Source organism: Carcharhinus amblyrhynchos, chromosome 8 (assembly GCF_965287045.1).
Source record: "Carcharhinus amblyrhynchos chromosome 8, sCarAmb.v2.hapA, whole genome shotgun sequence".
In the NCBI taxonomy this organism is placed as follows: Eukaryota; Metazoa; Chordata; class Chondrichthyes; order Carcharhiniformes; family Carcharhinidae; genus Carcharhinus; species Carcharhinus amblyrhynchos.
The window spans coordinates 47,852,118-47,878,053 of record NC_137331.1 but is presented as its reverse complement, the minus strand read 5'-3'; the positions used below and the strand labels follow the sequence as shown (position 1 = coordinate 47,878,053).

The 25,936-nt window shown below is 43.2% G+C and overlaps 1 protein-coding gene across 1 annotated transcript in view; it reads right to left on the bottom strand.

Annotated features, from left to right (window-relative positions):
• LOC145346986 (lethal(3)malignant brain tumor-like protein 4) overlaps positions 1–25,936 on the bottom strand; it is a 329,699-nt gene that overhangs the window by 111,349 nt on the left and 192,414 nt on the right. Inside the window, exons 19-20 of the mRNA XM_080194871.1 lie at positions 5,631–5,804; positions 981–1,178 (exon numbers count right to left, since the gene is read on the bottom strand). Coding sequence (XP_080050997.1) covers positions 981–1,178; positions 5,631–5,804 — 372 coding nt within the window. The remainder of the gene's footprint in view (positions 1–980; positions 1,179–5,630; positions 5,805–25,936) is intronic.

The following is a 25,936-nucleotide window of genomic DNA, read 5'->3' as shown; positions in this document are numbered from 1 at the left end:
TCTAAAGGGAATCCTACAAATGAAATACAGCATTGAGCCTCATAAGTTTGGAAGTAAGGTGGAAAGAATCAATGATTGAGACCAAGGCTTGAGTTAACCAGTCTGTTTGGGAAATGCCACTATGGACCACGCTGGAGGATGGATAATTTAAAGAAAAGTTGTGAATTTTGATGATTAAGTTATAAATAAAACTGAATAAACATGATAACTCAAAGGAATTTCAAAAATTGCAGGAGAAAGCTTGGCCAACCAGTAATAAGAATAGGAAACATTCTCTGTCATATAAAATCCAACAGGGAGATGTGGCTGAGAATGGCTAAGAAAGTGCATTTTTCAGGAGAAGCCCCAAGAAGCACTTAGTGAAGAAAGTAATTCCTAATCTATCTGAAGTTTAAATGAATGAGGACTGGTTTTTATATCAAAAATGCCTGCATGTATCATTAACAAAATTGATTTAGTTTACAGAAATTACACTTGCTTATGCTTCTATCTAAATTAATTTCTAAAACCATGTTTTTTTCATGAGTTCAGGTTGATGAACAGCTGCTTCTATCACATCAATATCATATTTTCTTGACGCATTTCAGGTGGCTGTAATTATTCTGAGAAGGCTAAATGTAAGTGGAATTAAAATGTAGTTTAACATTAAGATTTTAATTATTTTCAAAGCCTCTGAAGGATTATTTTAAAGTTTAAAGATAGAATATGCAGATAAATAAACTGAATGACAGCTTAGGAAGGTCTCTGGAGCGATTTATAAATGTGTCAGCAGCATAAAAGATTCATCTATACAAGGATATTGTATTGAAAACCCTACCTGGGTCCATTTCTCTTTGATAATGCTCACATCATTCTGCCAGTCCAAAGGCAATACCGCCACTTGTTTTTGTCCCAAACTTCATCAATGATCAAAAAATATGATATGAATAAAATACACAAATTGGTTCCTGTTAACAACACCTTGTGACCTATTTTCTCACCTGCCCTGTTGTTTTGTCCTTTTGCGCTGAACAAATGAAAAGACTGATTTATTTTCTGGTGACCCCACTTCATCCTGTGCCTCCATTTTGATTTTGATCTGCTTTTGTTCAGCTAGTGGGCAACCTGAGACTCGGTGGTGTGCGGTGTACTTCCCAGTTACGTGACCTGATCCATCGCAGCCAGGAGTGGGACATTTTCTGTAACAGTGGATACAAGAAATACATTGAAATTCCCAACAGTACCTGCAAAATCATAGAACCTTACAGGGCAGGAGGTGGTCATTTGGTCCATCATGCCTGTGTCTGCTCTTGTAAAATAGTTATCAAATTAGTTCCACTTTCTTCACAGCTCAGCTATATTTCTCTCATCCAAGTATTTATCAATTCCCTTCTGAAATTTATTATGGAATCATCTTTACCACCATATTCAAGATTATAACACATTGTATTGAATGAAAAACTCAACATCTCACCCTGCCTCCTTTGGAACCCCCATATTCTTGTCCCTTTGACAGAATCATTCTATTTTGTATTTATTAGAATGTCTAGCACTACAGGATAAATTTCAGTGTGCAACCCCGTTCACAGAAACAAATCAGTAATCTGTCACCATGCTGTTTTAGACCAATCCCCAAAATCTATGCTCTCACTGAGAGCATATAGTCACTATAGGCGCACTTGAATATGCTTTTTGTTTTTAAACTAAAATTATAACAAGCACAGCAGCAATACTTACAGGAAATGATATTGTAAACAACTTGGTGATTTCTCCAATAACATAGATTAAGAAACCATGAAACAAAAATCAAGCAGTCCCAGTAATGGCTGCCCAAAGCTATCACAATGCAATGTACAAGCCCCCTTGTTATTATGTTCACCTGGTTCTAGAGTATCAGGAAACGATATAATATCACAAAAACCTTCTATCTGCATGCACTTCCTGTCCAAAACCTCCTGTTGTCATACTTTGTGCAACAAATTTTCAAAGTGCCCATCAGCACCACTGTGCCAGCCAATGAGTTGGAGGCAAGGTGGGGCTTATACGGATCACACAGCAAATAGTCCGTTTACTCAATAACAATCTACTTAATCTGCAGCAGACTGAAGTCATGGCCAATACAAAGCAAGGAATCTCCCAATGAAAGCAGCGTTACTTTACAAGCAAAATGCAGTGAGTGGAGAATAGTTACGTAATACAAATCATGTGCATAAAATCAATCCCAGTCACTGAAACTGTGCAATCGCCAAGCACGATTGTGAATTGCATACGCAAGACACTCTCCATAAACTCGTGGTGCATTACCACTCTGTTTAACTGGATACATTTCAAACAGATCTCGCAAATGAAAACTGGGCACAGAATACGATCAGCAAAAGCAGCATTGTACTCAATCACAATCTATAATCTCATGGTTCAGCATGTTCTTCATTCTACCATTGCCATAAAGATGGGGGACACCAACCCTAGTTCAAGTGAAGTGAGTCAAAGACCATAACAGGAGCAGCAACAATAGTGCCTAAAAATGAGGTGCCAAACTGATGAAAGTAAATCACAGGACTTCCGACATGCGAAGCATCAGGAGTAGCATTCTATATGCAGAGATATGTGATCCCACAGCCAATGGATCAGATCAAAGCTTTGCCATGGTCCTGAACAGTAGTGAGCAATTAAAGAACTAACATAAGGAGTAGGTGACTCTGCAAATATCTTCACCCTTAGTGATGATGGGCTTCAGCATGAGAGTGCAAAAGACATCTCCATCAATACAGATCTTCAGCCAGTTCAATTATTTTATCCACTGCATGTGATACCAAGAAATGGCTGAGTGCACTGAATATAGCAAAGACTATGGATCACAACATGATGTCAGCTGCAGTGCTGGAGACAAGGGCTCCATAACTAGTCAAGCTCTTCCAATACGGCTTTTCCACTGGCATCAATGCAACAAAGAAGAGAACTACTGAGGTGCATCCTGCCCACACAAAGCAGGTCAAATTCAACCTAGCTTATTACTGCTCCATACGCCTTCGATCAATCATCAGCAAAGCAATGAAAGATGCCATTGACACTGCACTTGTTCACTGGTGTTCAGTTTGGGTCCCTCTCAGCTTCAGAGCTCAAAAAAGACAAAAGTGCTCAGTTCCAGAGGTCAAGTAATAATATGGCCCTTGGTATCAAGGCAGCAGGAGTTTGTTGTCAAGCAGCCCTAATAAAATTCAAGTTATTGGTGATTTTCACATTGTTGTGATAGTTGGAGGGCAATCATTTCAGCTCCAGGATATTTCTGCAGAGTTCCTCAGAATAGTGCCCCAGAGCCACCTAATTAACCGGCTGCTAGATCAATGAACCTCCTTCCAATGTGGGGTCAGAAGTGGAGATGTTTGCTGATGACTGTGCAGTGTACAGTTCTATTCACAACTCCTCAGTTAATGGAGTAGTCCATGTTCACAGTCAGCAAGATCTGAACAACATCCAAGCTTGGACTAATAAGTGGAAGGTAACATGTGTACCAAGTAATGACCATCTCCAACAAGAGAGTATCCAACCAATTCCTCTTGACATTCAATGAAATTGCTGTGAAATATGTAAGTTAGGGGTTTGGGGTGTGCAGTGTCCCTTTAAGAGTATGGGTCATGTGACCCAAGGTGGTGCTTAGCTCCTCCCAGGGTGGAACCTGGTAAAGCAGTCCAGTATCTAACTGTGGGACGGTGCGCCTGGAAAAGAGTTCCCCAATGTTTAAGTTATGAAGCTCCTTACTCTGTGGTTCTTTTTGCACCCATACTTTGATATTATATAGATAATAATTGCCATCATTGATTACCATCAACACCGTGGAGATTACCATAACCATACTGGGCCAGACATGTAAATCCTGTGGCTACAAAAGCAGTCAGAGGCTGGGTTCCTTTAGTGAGTCCCAAAGCCTTCAACCATCTACAGGAAACAAGTCAGGACACAGATTAAAGGTGCGGGGAGGAAAGTACAGAAGTGATGTTAGGGGTAAGTTTTTCACTCAGAGGCTGGTGAGTGAATGGAATCGGCTGCCATCAGTGGTGATGGAGGCGAACTCGCTGGGGTCTTTTAAAAGACTTCTGGATGTGTATATGGGGTTTAATGGGATTGGGGGTTATAGATAGGTCTATGTAGGGAGGTCTTGCTGCAGCTGTATAGGGCATTGGTGAGGCCGCAACTGGAGTACTGTGTGCATTTTTGGGCGCCGCACCTGCGCAAAGATATTTTGGCCTTGGAGGGAGTGCAGAGGAGGTTTACTAGGCTGATACCGGAGTTGAGGGGGTTGAGCTATGAGGAGAGGCTGAATAAACTGGGCTTGTACTCGTTAGAGTTTAGAAGAATGAGAGGAGATCTCATTGAGACGTATAAGATGATGAATGGGATGGATAGGATAGAGGTGGAAAGACTCTTCCCACTCAAAAAAGACAATAGGACTAGGGGGCACAGCCTCAAGATAAAAGGGGGGCGGTTTAGAACGGAGTTGAGGAGGAACTTCTTCACTCAAAGGGTGGTGAATCTCTGGAATTCTCTGCCCGTTGAAGTGGTGGAGGCTGCCTCGCTAAATATTTTTAAGACGCGGGTTGATGGGTTTTTGATAGGAGAGGGGATTAAGGGTTATGGGGAGAGGGCGGGAAAGTGGAACTGAGCAGCGACAGATCAGCCATGATCTTATTGAATGGCGGGGCAGGCTCGAAGGGCTGGATGGCCTACTCCTGCTCCTATTTCTTATGTTCTTATGTTCTTATAGATTGGTAGGTGTTGATGGGTTCGGCGCAACTCGTGGGCCAAAGGGCCTGTTTGTGCTGCAGTGTTCTATGTTCTAAAATGAGAGAAGGCATTAGATTTGGCTGAACGCATGCAGCTCCAATAACACTCAAGAAGTTAAACAGTATCCAAAACATAGCAGCCCTTTGACCAGTACCCGTCCACCACCTTGAGCATTTCTTCACCATTGCTGCAATGGGATTGCAGTGTGTACATCGACAATAACTTGCCAAAGCTATTTGGTTTGCATTTCTAAACTTGTGACCGTTATCACCTAGACGAACAAGGGCAGCAGTTAAATGGGAATACCACCATCTCCAAGTCTCACATCATACTGATTTAGAAATATAACATCATTCTTTCATCGTAACTGGGACAAAATCTTGGAACTCCATATTTAACAGCTCTGAAGAAACACTATCACCACACGGATTGGAGTGGTTCAAGAAGACAAATTACCCCAGCACCTTCTCAACTAGAGCTGGACAATAAATACTGTCCTTGCCAGCAACATTTATATTGTGCAACTTATTTTTTAAGTGAAGAAGCTGTACCCTTGCTAAAAACCCCATTCCGTCAGTACTACACAACTCTAACTGCTTCTGCTGATTTATGTAGCAGTTTACAAATTTACAAATGATGCATTACCCCTACTGCAATAACAATACTCAAATGTATCCATCAGAAGAATGGTCATAACAGCCCAATGTTTATTACTAATGTCTTTACAAAGATGCAAAATTGAACATCTCAGTTATGTTATTTATGCCACGTAAAATAAGCCGTTGCATCTGTTCACAGAAACTTATACAAAAATTTAATGCCCAGAATGGCTTTCAATTTGTTCGGGACTGTTTGAAAAAGGCACTTACCTTGTTTCATTAACACATTCCTCTGGCTTCCCACTTGAGTGATTACTTTCAAGACGTTTAGTTCGTGAAACTAGAGGAATCGGCACTAGGGTCATCTGTTTCTCTCCTCCCAATCTGTCTTGAATTGTTGACTCTTTTTTCAGGTTGAGCTCTGAATAGGGGCAGCCAAAAGCACTAATTTCACAAGAGAACAGAGAATACTGTGTTATTTTTATTAAACTTAGATGGTAACCTGATCATCCCCAACACTGGCAACTGTACATCAAATGGTTGTCGTATCTAGGTGGTGAGTATTAATTGGAGCTCGCATGTTGCAGATGCACAGTATTTGTAAATAAAAACTTATAACTGAATCGAGAGGAGTGGGTACCACATCCTGTCCACCACCATCTGGTTATCTAAGTTTTAACAAACATCACACATCAGGTATTTTATCTTCCACCTCTTTCAAAAATGAAATATACTTCCAACGGCATGGTGCACTAGAACAGGCAATTACAACAAAATCCGCATTATGAAAAACAGCTTATCCATCAATCAAGAAAATGATAACTGAATGGATTCTGAACTGTAGATAGGGCTAAACAAGCCAAGACTGATACTGAGATAATTGAAAGCTGTGAGTCTCAGTCCATATCAAAAGATAATTGTTTTCTCGATGACCTCACAGATTATGAGATGCCTTCATTTATCTTGTATGAGTGCTTTTGTGAGCACATCTCAGCATCCATGCATCTTGTTATATTATCCTTTCAACTACATTCAGCAGAAGAATGATAAACTGTGACCTCTGAAAGTTTTTTTGATATTTACTCTTTTCAAATGCAGTTATTACCTCAGACATGACAACAGAGTTTTGGATAATGCAAAGTTTAAGGAAAATGGAATGTGGAAGGTCAGCCAGGATTGCAAGTCTAGAAGAATGAAAGGTCTGAATGAGGGTCTCAGGAGCAGACAAGCTGGAAAGGAGGAGAGATTGAGGGGAACATGTTATGGAGGTGAAAATAGACAGTCTTAGTGACGGTGTGAATATTTGGGGGAGGGATGTAAGAAATGGACAACAAAGCCAATACCAGATGGGGCAAACAAAAACTTGGATAAAGAGGTAAGTTTTGAGGAGGCTGTATACATGGAACATGTGGCCAATGCAGATGAAGGCACTGCAGGCAACATTGGGCTGAAGGAAGGAAGTTGGTCAAGGGATCAGAGTCAGAAGAAAGAAGAATACACAGAGAATTGTCAACTGTACCTTGATTCAAGGATGACATCCAGTCAGGGTCATGAGCTTCTATCTCAGGCCTTCCTATGAATGCAGAGGCCAATTCTCTGCCCACAAATCTTTGGGCAGGTACATGGAACAAGACATCCCATGAGGTATTGGGTCAAAGTGCAGGACCTGCTCCCTTTTTCCTTCTTGCTATTGTTCTGCCTCATCATTAAGGTATTGTGGCTCAAAGTGTGATGCAGCTTGATGGACAAGTTATCACCACACTGAACAACTGGTAACAAGCTCCACCCAGTCAATAAGGTCAATGAAATGCTCCTGGACAGACTGTGACAGACTTCCTTGGAAATATTTTCTTTGTCCTCCCCTGAAATATTGGCCATTTGACTGTTGAGAAAAGGAGACCTGGCAGGGGAAACACTTCTCAGCCATCCATCAAAGTTGATTTTGTGAGAGTTTTGCCTGAATGTTTTTGGAGCTGGTTTCAAGAAGGACATGAGTGTTTGTTTGATGTCCTGTTGAATCCAGAAGAAGCTGCAGAGACACTGCTGGTGAAATTTCTCTCGTGCTCTGATGTGTCACTGACACACAGTCTAGTCTTGCTGCAGGACAGCAATGTGGTCATGACAACTGCTCTGGACACTGGAACTTTTGCTCATTTGTGAAAGTCTTTATTGAGTTATGTGCAATTTGAGCACACAGACTGCATAAAGTTATAAACAATGATCATTTATTCCACTGGCACTAAAGCATCAAAGCAACAACTACAAAGAAAAGTATAATTCCAAGAAAAGCTATCTACAGAGAATATTCATTGGCCATTCTCCAGATCTCTGTCCTATTCAGGGCCTCGGCTCCTCAACACAGTCACTCACCAGGCACATTCAGGCTTGTACTGCTGTCCAGCTCCTGGCTACAGTCTTGTTTTCTATCCCTCACTGTCTCGTGAGGCTGCTTAGACTTTGGGTTCTGCCAGCCAGTTTGACTGAATTCCTTTCCTAGCTCCTTAATCACCCTCAGGGGCTTCAAGCCACCCTGGGATCCTGCCACACTGCCACTCTCAAACCCTGAATTAGTCCTTGATGCTTCCTCCCTCACCTTTTGGCTGTTGGCTCTGCTCCTCAGCTTGTCAAAGACACTGCTCTCCGCAGAAAGGAGCCCACGTGGGACACCCAGTTCCTTTGCCCTGTCCTCCAACATCTCCAGTTGTCAGAAGCCCCACTACAGATGTCAAACACTTGTTGCTGCTGTTTGTAGAAGGTCTGATGTTACATCTCCTCATGAATGGTGACCTTTTGAAACAGGTGATATCTGAAGTATGGAAAATGTTCAATATACTTCAAAGTCTCCTACAAAATATACCAGATGTGGAATAGTTGGTTGACCAAGCTTGGGCTAATATTCAAACTTTGTTGTAGCAACATTCAAGGAATTACTTGTATGCAAAATGTGAAAGATCAAGGTTGGCTTGCAAACCCATTGCAGAACAGGCAATGATACACAAGTCATCCACAAACTACAGATCGTACATATTTATGATGGTGATTTTAGTTTTGACAATGAGTTGACTGAGGTTAAAGAGATAACCATTTAGATGTTATTTAATACAGACAGCAAAGGGCAGTTAATCTTTGAATGGGATGAACCACCACTGTCAGCTAGATCGTAAACAGTATGAAGGCAACCACACAGCCTTGCTTGATACTGGTCTGTATTTTGAAGGCATTATTTCAGATATCCCATTTCAGACATGGAAAGGAATTCTGGAATGTGTGGTCAGTGCAACTGAAGGCTCAACAGGCAATGGTGGAGCGAAGGTAGATAGTTGCTTAATGTGCCAGAGTCAAAGGAACACAGGAGACAGAGAGGAAAAGGATACAAAGGGAAATAACCATGGGTGCAGGTTTTAAATTTGAAGCACTGAGGGAACCACCAGCCAATGTTGGGGAGCAGGGACATAGGTGATGAGTGGGAGTTGATGCATTTTAGGGTACAAGCAGCAACGGTTGAGCTGATATTTCAAGAAGGTCATTAGATTGGGAATCAGCCAGGACAATATTAAAATAGTCAAGCGACAGACATGGATGTGGGCTTCAGCAGCTTTTGCTACATGACTGAAAGTGGAGATGAGTCATGTTTACCGGCGGATGCAGGTGGTCTTGGCAAATAAGAGGTTAATGGATTTGAACCTTACTTCTAGGTTGAAGACGATGTCAAGGTTGTAAACAACCTGAATCAGCCTGACAACAGGGAGTGATACAAAATGGTAGCAAGGTGGCAGAGCTTGAGGTGTGTCTAAAGCTCCCCATGTTACAGATGTTGTTGCCAGGGAGCATTGCGTTGAAAGAGAAAGAGACCGACATACGTAATGGTGTGCAAATGAAGAGGAGAACTTGCAGGAGATGTGCTATCAAATATATAAGAATGCAGTAATTTCCAACTTGCTGCTTGGGGCGGTGCGGTGGCAGAATGGTTAGCAATGCAGCCTCATTGGCGTGGAGTGTAGTCTGCATGTTCTCCCTGCGTCTGCGTGGGTTTCCTCTGGGTGTTCCGGTTTCCTCCCACAGTCCGAAAAACATGCTGGTTCGGTGCATTGGCCATGCTAAATTCTTTCTTGGTGTAGCTGAACAGAGGCCAGAGTGTGGCAAAGAGGGGATTTTCACAGTAACTTCATTGCAATGTAAGCCTACTTGTGACACGAATAAAAACATGTAAAACTGTAGCCGTGAGCTTTGTGTCTCAGCTGTGCCCACTGGAAATTCAAGCATGCATTCCACATGTTTTCCAATCATTTATTCCCACTGGTGGGGAATTCTTGTGAAGCGTGCCCAAATTTCTGATTATCAAAGCTCCCCACTGGAAATGGAAAGTCAGAAAATAATCCAGTATGTACATTCACTCAATAATCAGAGAGTGAGAGCAAGAGATCATTGAGTGTCACCATATTCAGTCTCATTAGGTCTATGTGAAAAGAAAACCCAAGTAGAAAACAATGAACTATTTTACCATCTGTGGTTCTAAACTTCTAAAATGGATTAATAGAAAAAAGTCATGACAAAGAAGGAAAAAAAATTCCACAGCTATGGTGTGAAATTAGAAAGTTAATAACTGATTCCAGGTCACAGCTGGTATCACTGAGTTAATAGATCAAAGAGTCACCACAGGAGTTGTGGAAGTAATTGCACAGAGTTATTTTGTCAGAGACATCACAGAGGACATGAGTAAAGGGCAAGCTGGGAGTTCTGAAGGCATAGGGGGTAAGTCCAACCTACAGTGAATACTATTTTAGGCAGTGGTCCAGCCCCAGAGTTATCTACTTAAGCACGTCAGTTCAGAAATTCATGTGGAAATACAGTCTGATGAGTGAACTTGATTGAGACATGCCACAAAGACACAGTTAGCTCTCTGCAATTCAGCATTAATGGCAGTCATGCTTATCAGTGCCTCAATGTTACAGAACTTCCAGCAGACATCACCTCAGCAATCCATTTCCTTCACCTTTTTGGACACTTTACAATGTTCTTCCAAATGTTTTTAAAAATTGACAAAGGTACAGTGAAATTAATCAACTTTACTAATTTGTGGTTTGTGTGTCTCTGGCCTAGAGGAGGTGATGGCCTAGTGGCATTATCGCTAGATTATTAATTCAGAAACTCAGCAAATATTCTGGGTTCAAATCCCGCCACATCAGATGACAGAATTTAAATTCAATTTTTAAAAAATTAAGAATCTACTGCTGACCATGAAACCATTGTCGATTGTCAGAAAAACCCACCTGGTTCACTAATGTCCTTCAGAGAAGGAAATCAGCTATCCTTACATGGTCTGGCCTACATGTGACTCACTCCAGGGTGAAGTACAGTCAAGAGTCACGGTGAGCACCTCAGGCTGTCAAGGTTGGCAGTAGCCACTCTGTCCACAGCAGACTTTAATTGACCTTCTCCTGCACTGCATGCTGCCCTCGTAATGCAGCCCCTCCAGTGGTCCTCCAAACCATCAGATGGCAGCTGCTCCCAGTTCAGTGTCTGCACCCGTCACCACCTGACATCCTACTCTAGGCCTCCTGCTTTCTGGCAGTCCCACCATTTAACTGTTATTGGCCACCTAATTGCAGTGAGACTATACGACTCATGGCAAGAGTGAATGTGCCGTCAGCTTCTGCTGACATTACCCTTCTGCCTAGTGTAAAATCCTAGCCTATATGTCTTCACTGATATCAGAATATGCTGCAGGAATTTCCCGTCCACTGGAGATTAGAAACCTGTAGTAAGGCTATGAGTTGGAAATAAACATAGGGATCGATCATTGGTAAAGATATGGAGCCACCATCTCAGACTGACACTAAATTAGATTTGATTATCTGACATTAAATTTTTCAATGATATCTCAAACTTCATACACAGGGCAAAGTAGTATTTAAAATAATCACTTGGAGTAAGTTCACTTCATAATAAGAACATAAGAACATAAGAAATAAGAGCAGGAGTAGGCCATCCAGCCCTTCGAGCCTGCCCCGCCATTCAATAAGATCATGGCTGATCTGTCGCTGCTCAGTTCCACTTTCCCGCCCTCTCCCCATAACCCTTAATCCCCTCTCCTATCAAAAACCCATTAACCCGCGTCTTAAAAATATTTAGCGAGGCAGCCTCCACCACTTCAACGGGCAGAGAATTCCAGAGATTCACCACCCTTTGAGTGAAGAAGTTCCTCCTCAACTCCGTTCTAAACCGCCCCCCTTTTATCTTGAGGCTGTGCCCCCTCGTCCTACTGTCTTTTTTGAGCGGGAAGAGTCTTTCCACCTCTATCCTATCCATCCCATTCATCATCTTATACGTCTCAATGAGATCTCCCCTCATTCTTCTAAACTCTAACGAGTACAAGCCCAGTTTATTCAGCCTCTCCTCATAGCTCAACCCCCTCAACTCCGGTATCAGCCTAGTAAACCTCCTCTGCACTCCCTCCAAGGCCAAAATATCTTTGCGCAGGTGCAGCGCCCAAAACTGCACACAGTACTCCAGCTGCGGCCTCACCAATGCCCTATACAGCTGCAGCAAGACCTCCCTACTTTTATATTCAATCCCCTTCGCTATGAAGGCCAGCATCCCATTCGCCTTCCTGACCACCTGCTGCACCTGCAAGCTGGGTTTTTGCGACTCATGCACAAGGACCCCGAGGTCCCTCTGCACCGTCGCCTGCTGCAGTTTTTCGCCCCGTAAGTAATAGTCCTTCCTACCATTCTTCCTACCAAAGTGGACCACCTCACACTTGCCAACATTAAATTCCATTTGCCATTTCCTGGCCCATTCGCCCAGCCTATCTAGATCCTTCTGCAGACTCTCCACACCCTCCGCACAATGTGCCGTTCCCCCAATCTTGGTGTCATCAGCAAATTTCGACACCCTACACTCGGTTCCCTCCTCCAGATCATCTATATAAATGGTAAAAAGCTGAGGCCCCAGCACCGACCCCTGGGGCACTCCACTAGTCACCATCCGCCAATCCGAATAGCACCCGTTGACCCCCACTCTCTGCCTCCTATTTGACAACTAATCCTCTATCCACGCTAACACCCTACCCCCAACTCCATGTCCCTCGACCTTCTGCAATAACCTCTTGTGAGGCACTTTGTCAAACGCCTTCTGAAAATCTAGAAAGACCACATCCACCGGCTCTCCTCTATCCACCGCCCTAGACACATCCTCGTAGAACTCCAGTAAATTTGTCAGACACGACTTCCCTTTAATGAAACCGTGCTGCGTCTGCTCTATCAAGCAATTCCCTTCAAGATGCCTCGCAATTTCCTCCTTAATGACAGATTCTAACATTTTACCTACCACAGACGTTAAACTAACCGGCCTATAATTCCCTGCCTTTTGCCTGGCACCCTTCTTAAACAACGGCGTAACATTAGCCATTTTCCAATCATCCGGCACTTCCCCGGAATCCAGCGACGTTTGGAAAATAACCACCAAGGCATCCACTATCACCGCCGCCATTTCTTTCAGAACCCTCGGATGCATTCCATCCGGTCCTGGGGACTTGTCCACAATCAGCCCCTCCAGGCTGTCGAGTACCACCTTTCTAGTAACAGTAATGTCATTAAGACCCTCCAGTCCTACCACCTTTCCATCGCTAACACCTGGCAAATTATTCACGTCCTCCTCCGTGAAGACAGAAACAAAAAAGTTATTCAATACCTTAGCCATATCCCCATCCCCTACCACTAGGTCCCCTTTCTCATCCTCTAAAGGACCAACATTCACCCTAGCCAGCCTCTTCCTTTTTATATATTTATAAAAACTCTTGCTATCCTTTTTTATATTAAGCGCTAGCCCAGCTTCATAGTTTCTCCTACCCTTCTTTATCAACTTCTTTGTCAATCTTTGTTGACATTTAAACCTCTCCCAATCCTCTTCTCGCCCACTACTCTTAGCTACTCTAAATTCCTCCGCTTTTAGTTTAACACTTTCCTTCACCTCCTTCGTTATCCACGGCTTATTACCTCTCCTCCTACTATCCTTTTTGACCATCGGAATAAATTTCCGCTGAGCACCAAGAAAGATCTCCTTAAAGATCCTCCACTGCTCCTCAACAGACCCACCCTCCAACGCGCTCCCCCAGTCCACATTCGCCAATTCTTCTCTCATCCTACCGTACTCCCCTCTATTCAAACAAAGGACGCGTGTCCAGGAACCCACTTTCTCCTCCTCCATCTGCACCAGAAACTCCACCATACAATGATCACTCTCCCCAAGAGGATCCTTCACCACAAGGTCCCTAATTCTACCCGCTTCATTACATAGCACCAGATCCAAGATAGCTCGCTCCCTCGTCGGCTCCAACACACACTGTTCGAGGAAACTATCCCGGCAGCATTCCAAGAACTCTTCCTCGAGCCCCCCACGTCCAACATGGGTCGACCAATCAATATGCAGATTGAAATCCCCCATAACTATGGCCGTCCCATTCCTGCACGCCGCACTTATTTGCGCGTTAACAGCCCGCCCCACCTCCAGATCATTATTTGGAGGCCTATAGACGACACCCACCAGCGTCTTCCTCCCTTTGCTGTTCCTAATCTCCACCCACAACGATTCCACCCTCTGCTCCTTGGCTCCAATATCATCCCTTGCTACCACCGTGATGCTATCCTTAATCAGCAGAGCTACGCCCCCCCCTTTTCCCTCCTGCCTATCCTTCCTAAACACTTGATAGCCCTGTACATTCAGCTCCCAGTCCCTGTCACCCTGCAGCCACGTCTCTGTAATGGCCACCAGATCGTATCCATTTGTGTCGATCTGCGCCACCAGCTCATCCACTTTATTCCGAATGCTTCGTGCATTCAGATAAAGTGCTTTCATCCCAGCCTTCACCTGGACCCTATTTGCCGCAACGCCACCAACTATACTCACGCCCCCTACTCCCTCTATTATTGGGACATCCTCGGCCTCTTCCCTTACATGTACACTCTCCTTAACTTTAGACCTCGTACCATCACCTACCCTCGCACCCTCCCCCCCCCCTAATTAGTTTAAAGCCCTGTCTACAGTCCTCTTTACTCGATTCGCCAGCACTCTGGTCCCAGCACGGTTCAGACCAACCCCATCCCGCCCGAACAGGTCCCACCTACCCCAATACTGGTGCCAATGCCCCATAAATTCAAACCCATTCCTCCCACACCAATCCCTGAGCCACCCATTCACTTCCTTAATCCTGTCAACCCTACGCCCATCTGCACACGGTTCAGGCAGTAGCCCAGAGATAACCACCTTGTCGGTTCTACTTTTTAATTCCATTCCCAGCTTTTCATACTCCCTCCCCAGATCCTCAGTCTGCATTTTGCTTACGTCGCCGGCACCCACATGTACCACAACGATCGGATTCTCACCCTCCCACTCCAGGTTCTTCTGCAGCCCAGCTGCGACATCCCGGACCCGAGCACCAGGCAGACAACACACCCTTCTGTGCACTTTGTCATTGTGACAAAGGACAGTGTCAATACCCTTCACCCCACTATCCCCAATCACTACTACGTTCCTTTTCCCTTTCTCTTTGCCTATGTCCTGCTGCAGCACTGTACCGTGTGCAGTTTGCTCACCAACCTCACTTGCCTCGTTCTCGTCCAGCCTGGAAGCAAGAACCTCAAACCTGTTATGCAGATTAAGAGGCTGAGGCCTCCGCTCCTCACCCCCCTTCCTCCTCCCAGCAGCCCCCTCTTGTCCCTGACCCTTAGAGTTAGCCAGTCTAGGGAGGGTGGATGTCACTTGCACCCCATTGACAATGGCACCCTCTCTCCCCCTGATGAGCCTCAGTGTCTGTAGCTCAGAGGCCAGCTCATTTACCCTGAGCTGGAGCTCCTCCAGCAACCTGCACTTACTGCAGACATGGTCACTGGGATGTTTCATGTTCATTTTAGCATAAGCAAGTGTGCTATATTTGTCTAATTCTATTAACAGTGGAAACTTTGTGTCTGAATTCAGCAGATTTGAGAAGTGCTAGCCTCTTGATTCCACCAATGGTAATTTAAAGGCTTATGCCTTTTGTGACTCATCTGAGACCTTTTGTAAAGGTTGACACCTGTTAATGAGGACCCGGAGACCAATTTTAAACAAACCTTGGTCCTCTGGTTAGGATATGTACATATTAACAGATTAAACAATTTCCACCTCTGTAAAACTCCAGTATATGCAATTTTCAACACAATTTCCCCAAACTAAGGCTAAAAATGTTAAGTTTGTCTGTCATAAACTACTGTCAAATGTAATGAAGATGGAACATACTTTTTTTTATTGACATATTATTGCCTCATTGTGATAAGCCTCATCCCCAAATGTCACTGCCTTAACATTCATGTACTTCATATTTTTCTCAGCTTGCAAAAGCGTTATTTTCCTGCAGCTTCTAGAACTTGCGTCTATTGATAAACGGTGGTTAGAATGAGCTTAAGTTGCCATCGTTATAATCTCAGTGCTTGTTAAGGATTGTATTGCTCTTGGAGTAACATGATTAAATAGTCTATAGAATGACATGTAATCATCCTGACTGGCACAGAATAGATCTTAAACAAGTTATTTCTGGGATATGACGTTTATAACTAAAAAAAAGTAATCATCCAATAGCTGAATGATGCATCTTTCTTTGATGCTAATTGTCACTTTTCAGATGTTATATTGTTACATTTTCAATGACTCAATGGCTCTCTTCGTTATCATGTATAAATTGGCAGGATTTCCTCTGAAACTCAAAACGCGTTATCCATATTGTGTTCTGAACTGAATTACATGGGCCCGAAGTTTGTGCCTATTAGGCATGTGTCCTCGGCAAGCCTGGAAGCGGGTGTGAATTGAGCTTTCAGCCGCAATCAGCTCTGGAATGTGATTTCACATTGGCCAGCTAATTAATAGGCAGTTGGTGTGAAAAGTGCACCAAGAAAGACTCACTGTTGCAGGTTCAGGGTGTGCACTAAGATAAAGGAGGATATGGCTGGAACTTCTAATGAATTCCCTCAGGGCAGACAGCCACTGTGGAGCTGTTTCGGGGAGCTGCAAACCTTTACAAATTAAATCCGGATGTAAAAAGCACAGCAAACTGTGTCTGGTCAACACATTCCAAAATAAATTTCAGTCCTGAAACACCTTTTCAAATTTTATTTCAGCCGGGACATTTGATCTGGATTGAGGTTGTAGCTGAAGTGTAAAGATCATCTGGTCAAATGGCCTGCCTGCCAACTGTAAAGACAGGCCACATAATATCCAATTGGCCCCTTAGTGGATTTACTTATCTATTAATTGTCAGCGGGTACGCTTCCGACTCCTGCACGCACTTGCTGACTGAAATATTGTGCGATGATGTCAGGCCGAGCACCTGACATCTTCTTGCTCCATTTCACATGCTACCAGCCAGGAATCTGCTCATCTGAGCAAAGTCAAATTCTGGCCATGGAAATCTTTTGTAACTCATTTTGGAAGTGTCAGGTTGGAATCATTACAAGAGAATTTGAGTATAGGAGTAAAAGTGTCCTATTGCAATTATATAAAGCCTAGCTGAGAGCACAGCTGGAGTATTGTGTGCAGTTTTGATCCCCTTATCTGAGGAAAGATATACTTGCCATAGAGGGAGTGCAACGACAGTTCACCAAATTAATTCCTGAGATGGAGGGATTGTCCAATGAAGAAAGATTAATGACAGGCTCTTTATTCTCTGGAATTTAGAAGAATGAGAGGTGATCTCACAACATTCAAAATTCTTACAGGACTTGACAGGTTAGATACAGGAAAGGTGTTTTCCCTGGCTGGGGGAGTCTAGAACCAATGGACATAGCCTCAGAATAAGGGGCAGGACATTCAGCACTGAGATGAGGAGAATTTTTTTCACTCAGAGGGTGGTGAATCTGTGAAATTCTCTTCCCCACAGGGTTATGGAAGTTCAGTCATTGAGTATATTCAAGACTGAGATTGATAGATTTCTACATCCTAAAAAGTCAAGGGGCATGGGAACATTGCAGGAAAATGGCGTTAATATAGGTCAGCAATCATTTCATTGAATGGTGCAGCAGTCTCTGAGGGTTGAATTGCCTCCTCCTCCGATCTCTTCATGTTCTTGTTAATTAGTTTTCTCAATTTTCAAGTATTGTTCTGAATTTTGCAAGATTGTCATGTCTCAAAAGCAAATCTATACAATTCCAGTCACACCATGAGCCTTGAAGGACAATCTAGAAATCAGAACTTGTAAAAAATCTAATTTTAGAAACTAATTTCCACTGAATTCCCATTCAATGCTGGATGATCATAAGTTTCATCCATTAGCAAAACATTGGGAAGGAGGTGCGAAGGCCAAAAGCTGCCCAAAGACATGGCAAGACAGGAATGTGGAGGCCCTGCTGACCTTACTAGCAGGACATCAAGTAAGTTTTATGGCTCTGTTTCCCACCAAGCGGCCATCCAAATGGACAGCGTAGCACACAATTCCCTGTAATTGGGAATGGAGAGAAACCTGTGATTAGGATGGGAAGAGGCCAAAGTCTTTCTTGTTAGGATCAGGGGCCCACTCCTCCTTTCTTATGACACACAAGTAGTGCTTAAACAGACACTTAACCTTCTATAGCTCGTAGCTTGCACCTGCCTTTCACTGTCACATCTGGTGTAAATTTTAAATTGGATTCCAGATTGCACTGTGAAAGCCAATATAAATAATGCCACATGACACCACAGCACTGAGGTCACAGTGATTAGCACTGCTGCCTCACAGCATCAAAGGCCTGATTCAATTCTGGTTTTGGGTGACAGTCTATGTGAAGTTTGCACATTCTCCCTGTGTCTGCTTGGCTTTCCTCTGGGTGCTCTGGTTTCCTCCCCACAGTCCAAAGATGTACAGGTTAGGTGGACTGGCCATGCTAAATTGCCCCTTAGTGTCCAAAAATGTCCAGAATAGGTGGATTGGCCGTGGTAAATGCATGGGGATAGGGCAGTGGAGAGGGCCTGGGTTGGATGCTCTTTTGGAGAGTCAGTGCAGACTCAGTGGGCCAAATGATCTCTTTCTGCACTGTAGCAGTTCTATGGTTCTCCGTTCTATGACGAAGTAACCAGAGAGCCCCATAACCTCTGCTGTGAAAAGGGCTGCGTATGTGTATATGACACTTTGGGGCTGAATTTCCTCTTACGTTTCCATCATTACTGCCTGTTAAAGGGTAAAGGGAGGTTAAACACTTAATGGTCTTTGGCCTCTGCCACTAAACTCTGTTCTCTGATTTGCAACCATGGTATCTTACCTGACCCATCTTCCCATCCCATGGGCTGAATTTGATGCTGTGAGCAGAGCTTCTCCCCCCAGCCTCCCCCAGTATAAAAGTCAGAGTGTGAGCTCACCTCCACTTGGCCAGCTCAACCTGCAGCCATTTAATGACCATCAGGCCATTCATTGACTCGAGACAAGGCTTTCAACCACTTAGAGAAGAAGTGTCACCTCTGAGAGTTGCCATCTAATCAAATGGCTGGTAGTTCTCTTATCCCAGCAGTCACATCTCTCCTGGTAAACTGATGACATTGCAACAGGTGCTGAGGATTGAGTCCAAGGCTATGGGGAGATGAGACTTGAGATAGAAGGGCTGGAGGCAGGATACACAAAAAAAAGGTAGTCCCCATGTTCCACAAACCTGACAGGCTGGATACTTGATGTTATCTTTCCTCACCATAGGATAATCCAAGCAGCAGCAAGAGAAGGCCCTTAAGTAGTCATTTCCTCCATGCTACACAGGACCGGTTTGAATTGCATCTCAGAGATAATCATGAGAGTAAACCATGGCAGATTTTCTGCATGCAGTGTAAGTGTTTGTCACAAGTAACTGGAAGGACACAGATTATATTTTATTTATTTAACAGTTTAACAGCAGAATTTAATTACATTTAACTCGGTCAACTATTAATGTGAAGTAATTTAGTTGAGTTATTGTCTGAAGTGTGATTTAAATTGAAATTGACTTATTTTTGAAGTCCACACACTAATCTGTCAATGTGGTCATTGTAAGACAGATGGTTAAGATGTGAAACAGCGATAGAAAATAGACACTGAAGTGAAGCCTCTAGCTCCATTTTCTTGAGTTTTATGGTATTATATGCAAAACTCCTTAAATCTGCAGTTGTAAATTTGAAGGAATTACTGTTGAAAGGGAAATTGTGGCAGGGAATCTCTGAGAGCTGTTCTTGCTCTGCCACCCTGTCGTCTCCAGAAATGCAGCAAAAACCTTCTTTAATAGAACAGGAAACGTTTTTTGTTCATTCATGGGACATGAGCATCACTGGCTGACCAGCATTTATTGCCCATCCTAGTTGCCTTGGAGGGCAGTTGAGAGTCAACCACATAGCTGTGGCTCTGGAGTCACATGTAGGTATACCACTGGTATCGATTGAGAGAGATCAATATAGTCAACGTCTAAGGGCAACGGCAAAGGTATGATCACAGTTTGATGATGGCTCCCTGCATGGCCCCCTCACGGCAGGAAATTCCCCTCCCACAGGTCAGCAAGAGGAGACATCCCCACCTGACCAAGCAAGCTGGCTGTATCACAGCTTGGTATGGCTCCTGCTCTGCCCAGGATCGCAAAGAACTACAAAAGGGGGTGAATGTAGCCCAATCCATCACGCAAACCAGCCTCCCATCCACTGCCTCTGTCTACACTTCCCAATGTCCCGGCATAGCTGCCAGCATAATTAAGGACACAACGCACCCCGGACATTCTCTCTTCCATCGGGAAAATGATACAAAGGTCTGAGGTCACATACCAACCAACTCAAGAACAGCTTCTTCCCTGCTGCTGTCAGACTTGTGATTGGACTTACCTTGCATTAAGTTGATCTTTCTCTACACCCTAGCTATGACTGTAACACTACATTCTGCACTCTCATTTCCTTCTCTATGAACAGTATGTTTTGTCTGTATGGTACGCAAGAGACAATATTTTTCACTATATGTTAACACATGTGACAATAATAAATCAAATCAAAATCAAAAAGCTCGGATGGAGGTTGTTAAATAGAACAGTAACCATGGGGTCCTACGTCTGAAGTTGAAACTTTCTGGGCAATTCCCACGTCGGTCAACAAATCAGGACTTCCACAAAGTCAAGACATGTATCTTGAAAATAGGAAGATTTGGGCCATTATTTGCGATTTCATTATCATTGGGCATCATTACAGGTAAAGTATAAGTATAAATGAATTGTTTGATCAGTATAAGACAACTAATAGAAGCGTCCTCACTAATTGAGAAAAAGTCTTGAAACCAGGACTTCCTCATGAAAAATTATCAGTTTAATTAAAACACAACCAGCACTTGAAAAATATTCCACTGCTTCTCTTCTTAATAAAGCTCTCAGGTTAGTCAGAAGAAAGTACTCCCTTTTACACTGACTCAACAATAAGTCTTAATGCCAAGATCCAAAAGAACATCCTCACCCAGCAGTGACGTTTCTGTTTGATTTGCCTCAGCTATGATGGTCAGTTCTCAGAATGTGACTGACAATTCAGCACCTATCACTGACAGTTAATAGGCTGCATTTTCTAAGAACTGAGTTAAGTCCATCCAAACTAACTTTACTTCTGGCTGGCAGATGGAGTCATCTGATCAACCTAGGTTACATTCAAGGGCAATCTTTTCAATAAAACAGTTTCTCTTGCCAAATTTCTAACCCCGCACCCAAAGCCATTAACAACTCCTTGCTATAACTGGTTTTCGAAAACTTATTTTTGTGCAAACCCAATCACAAGCTGCACCAGGAGAATATAAATTCTATTGCTGTTGACAGAATGCACAGAATCCAGGGCCCCAAAAAGCAGCAAAAGTAAATTATGGCAATAGTACCTGTACATTCCCATCTCCAATGGGTGACATGGTAGCACAATGCTTAGCATTGCTGCCTCACAGCACCAGGGATCTGGGTTCAATTTGGGTCACTGTTTGTGTGGAGTTTGCACGTTCTCCCTGTGACTGCATGGGTTTCCTTCAGGTGCACTGGTTTCCTCCCACAGTCAGAAAGACATGTTGGTTGGGTGCATTGACCTTATTAAATTCTCCCTCAGTGTACCCGAACAAGTGCCAGAGTGGGACGACTAGGAGATTTTCACAGTAACTTCACTGCAGTGTTAATGTAAGCCTACTTGTGACACTAATAAATAAACATTAACATCCAGGAAAATGGTTGCTTTATAGATTTTCAGTAATGTCACACAAAAATTCCTGCATCTTTGCAATTGATCGAATGGAATATAAAAAGGCAGAGCTTCCAGCCTTTGTGAAGTGAGATATTTTGTTTGACTTGGTCAAGTGAACTTGAAGGATTCAGTAAACGGTCTAGTCTCTCAGTTTCAGAACTTGCTCAGATCAGAGAACTGATTAACGCTCCAGTACAACTCAACAGGTTACTGCTCTCTCCAAAATGGTTACTTTAATCATGTGTCAGCTTAGTCAGTGAACATGAATGGATTTTTAATATCTGGAACTGAGTCCAGTTCGGTCCTCAACTGAAAAATGCAGAGAATATTTCAGCCAGGATTCTGGTTACGAAATGTGAGTTCATAACTTGGTTGGTTTTCCCTTCTGTAATTCAGGAATGCTGAGGTCAATGGCAGTACCCCCAGCTGTCAATTAATTATTCTATGGGATGTGAATGTCGTGGGCAAGACCAGTTTTTCTTGCCCATCCCTAACTGCCCATCAGAAGATGGTGGTGAGTCCATCTGGTGTAGGTGCACCAACAGTACTTTCTGTTGAGGGAGTTCCAGGATTTTGATCCAGCGACAGTGCAGGAACAGTGAAATATTTCCAAGTCAGGATGGTGCATGGATTGGAGAGGAACTTGCAGATGGTGGTTGCAGATGTGTCTACTGTCCTTACCTATCTAGGTGGTGATTCTAGCTTGTGGGTTTGGATGATGCTGTCAAATCAGGATTTGCTCGTTGCTACAGTGCACCTTGTACATGGCACACACATGCCTATTTGCATTGGTGCAAGAGGTAGTGGATGTTCAAAGTAGAGGATGGAGTGCCAATCAAGTGGGCTGCACTTTTCCTGGATGCCATTGAGCTTCAAGACAGCCTCAAGATAAAGGGGGGGCGGTTCAGAACGGAGTTGAGGAGGAACTTCTTCACTCAAAGGGTGGTGAATCTCTGGAATTCTCTGCCCGTTGAAGTGGTGGAGGCTGCCTCGCTAAATATTTTTAAGAAGCGGGTTGATGGGTTTTTGATAAGAGAGGGGATTAAGGGTTATGGGGAGAGGGCGGGAAAGTGGAACTGAGCAGCGACAGATCAGCCATGATCTTATTGAATGGCGGGGCAGGCTCGAAGGGCCAGATGGCCTACTCCTGCTCCTATTTCTTATGTTCTTATGTTCTTATGTTCTTATGTTCAGTGGCAATCATCTCAGCAAGTGGACAGCATTCTATCACACTCCTGATTTCTGCCTTACAGGTGGTGGATAAATTCTAACAGGAAGCCCACAAAAAAAATTGAAATCAATACATTTTGCAACTCTGATCCACCAAATGTTTGTCAGTTCTCAGACAGACTGTATGATGATCACAGACGCAAATCTCATCAGATCAGAGGAAAACCACTTACTTCAACTAACAGCAGTAAACTTTGGTAGATTGCAGTGGACAGCACATTTTTATAATCGTGTGACAATACAGCAGAGTTGCAATAATTCTAAGTAATTAGCTATGTTATTACCACACTTGAAAATGATGAATGCCTTTTACAGGCCATCTGTTCTGATTCCTAAATTTGCACATTCCCTGAAGACATCACTAATGCCTTCCTGCTCCTCAATCACAAAATAAACCTGCTGTCTTTGAATATTTCAAAGCTCTCCTGATTTTACAATTTTTTTTCTGCTGGCCACAAAGAAGTGATGATGATTCTCATGGTTAACATTCATTAAGTTCACAGTGAAGTGCATCAATTTACATTTGTTCTTGCTCCAAGATTCACAAAAATAATTACAGGTGTGGAAGCCATTCAGTTACCCAACACAACTTCCCATAGAAACCTATAGTTCCAACACACTATGCAACTGTCTCTTTAATCATTTCACAGTTTTAATAGCTCCTCCATCCTAAATAGGAGACCAGTCTTCACACAGAGAATTATTCTCTATCAATTCATAAACTGCCTTTAGTAACTTGTATCCATATCTCCTAGCAATTCAATTTGAAATCCAATGATGGATTCACATTATCTATCCTACTTAGGTGCATAAAGCTTCTGGTTTAACTTCTGTTGACATTGAAGAACTTTTCCCTGTAACTCCATCCTACAAAACCAAGTATAAATTGTGTGGCTTTATGCATTTCCAGGGTAGGATGCTTCTTGTGTCTGTGTGACTAAGCGGCATGGTGGCACAGTGGTTAGCACTGCTATCTCACAGCACCAGGGACCCAGCTTTGATTCCTGGCTTGGGTTGCTGTCTGTGTGGAGTTTCCACATTTTCCCCGTGTCTGTGAGGTTTCCTCCCACAGTCCAAAGATGTGTGGGTCAGGTTGATTGATTGTGCTAAATTGTCACTTAGTGACAAGGGAATTACCAGGCCTGGTCACCTTGACTCATGGCCGATAATCAACACCAAACAGACCAGCTGTGTGGAGCATTCTAAGCTTCAGCCAAATAATAGTGATATTGGTCTGAAGGTTTTTGTGAAGTGATGGGGTGAATTTTGCCTTTAACTTGTAATTTGTTTACACCATTTCAGAGCGTGATTAAGAGTCAACTACACTGCTTTGGTTCTGGACTCATACGTAAGCCAGGCCAGGCAAGGATGGCAGATATCCTTCCCAAAGGGACATCAGTGTACCAGATCGGTTTTTATGACGATCGATGGATGGTTTCATTGTCATCATTCGGATTTAAATTCCAGATGTTTTACTGAATTCAAATTTTACCATCTGCTGTGGTGCGATTCGAACCCCAGAAGATTACTCTGCATCTCTGTATTACTGGCCCAGTGACAATACCACTGTCTCCCCTAAAGTGTGAATTATCAGTAACCTGTCTCACTGATAATTCTGCTCAAGGCATACAGACTTGAATCTGTTGTCATAAATACGGGTGTGGAAGGGATCTCAGAGAGAAAGAGGACCTCTATAAACCCAGGTCCAACTATATTCTACTGCTTCAGCAATTATCTCCTTTCCATCACATGTTCACTGATAACCACACAATGTTCAGCAATGGTCATGGCTTCTCAGAAACTAAAACAGTGATTGTCCAAGTGCAGCAAGACCTGGACAATATCTAGGTTTGGGCTGACAAGTGGCAAATAACATCTGGGCCATGTAAGTACCAAGCAATGACCATCTCCAACAGGAGAAAATCTAACCATCTCCACATGACATTATGATTGCAGTTTCCCCTACAATCAACATCCTATTGTTTACTACTGACCAGAAACTGAATTGGACTAGCCCGATAAATACTGTAGCTACAAGAGCAGGCCAGAAGCTAGGAATCTTGTGTCGAATATCTCACCTCCTGATTCCTAAAAGCCCGTCCACCATCTACAAGGTGGACAGGAGTATAAAGGAACACTCTCCACTTGACTGGGTGAGCACAGCTCCAACAACACTCAAGAAGCTCAAAACCATCCAGGACAAAGCAGCCCGCCTGACTGACACCACATCCACAAACATTAATTCCTTCCATGAGCAACACACAGTGACCTGTGTGTACTATTTACAAGATCCACAGCAGGAACTCAGGCTCCTTAGACAGCACCTTCTAAACACACAACAATTGTCTTTTGGAAGGACAATGACTGCAGACACAGTGGGAACACCACCACCTGGAAGTTCCATTCCAAGCTCCTCACCATCCTGCCTTGAAGATATATCACCATTACATCACTGTCACTGGGTCAAATTCCTGGAACTCCTGCCAGAACAGCACTGTGTGTATATCTACACCATGTGGACTGCAGGGGTTCAGGAAGGCAGCTCACTACCACCTTTCTCAAGGACAATTAGGGATGGGCAACTAATGCTGGCCTAGCCAGCAATGCCCACTTCCTATTAACAAATTTTAAAAAATAATCTGTATTGATGATTGAGTTTTCTCCAAATCTTCTGACTCCATTACAAGCTTTGAGACGGATCATTCATTATTCACGTTTTCTTTCACCATTAACTCTGACCTTGTAAGATTAATTAAACCTCAACTTGTTGGGCATGCTTTTATGCTAAGGTTGTCTGCTAGCATCTTAGCAGGGTATTTCCATTTATCCACAGTTAAAACTTTAATTCCTAACACTGAAAGTTATATTCTAAAACATATTTTTGCAAACTTGAGGAGAGTAATTGTAGATTGGTGTCTGTAAAATTGTAAAATGCCAGAGAGAAAGCATTGCATGGTCTCTTAAAAAAATGATGCTTATTCTGTACTTAAAAAGTAAAAAAAATGCAAGTGCAGATAACAGTACCCAAAATGAAACATTTGTACCAGAAGGCCAAGCAGCAATTACTAAGGCAACAGGCTTTCAAGCATTTGAATGATCTGAATTCAGCCTATCAATTTGAATTAGGCACTCAGATACCAAGAACC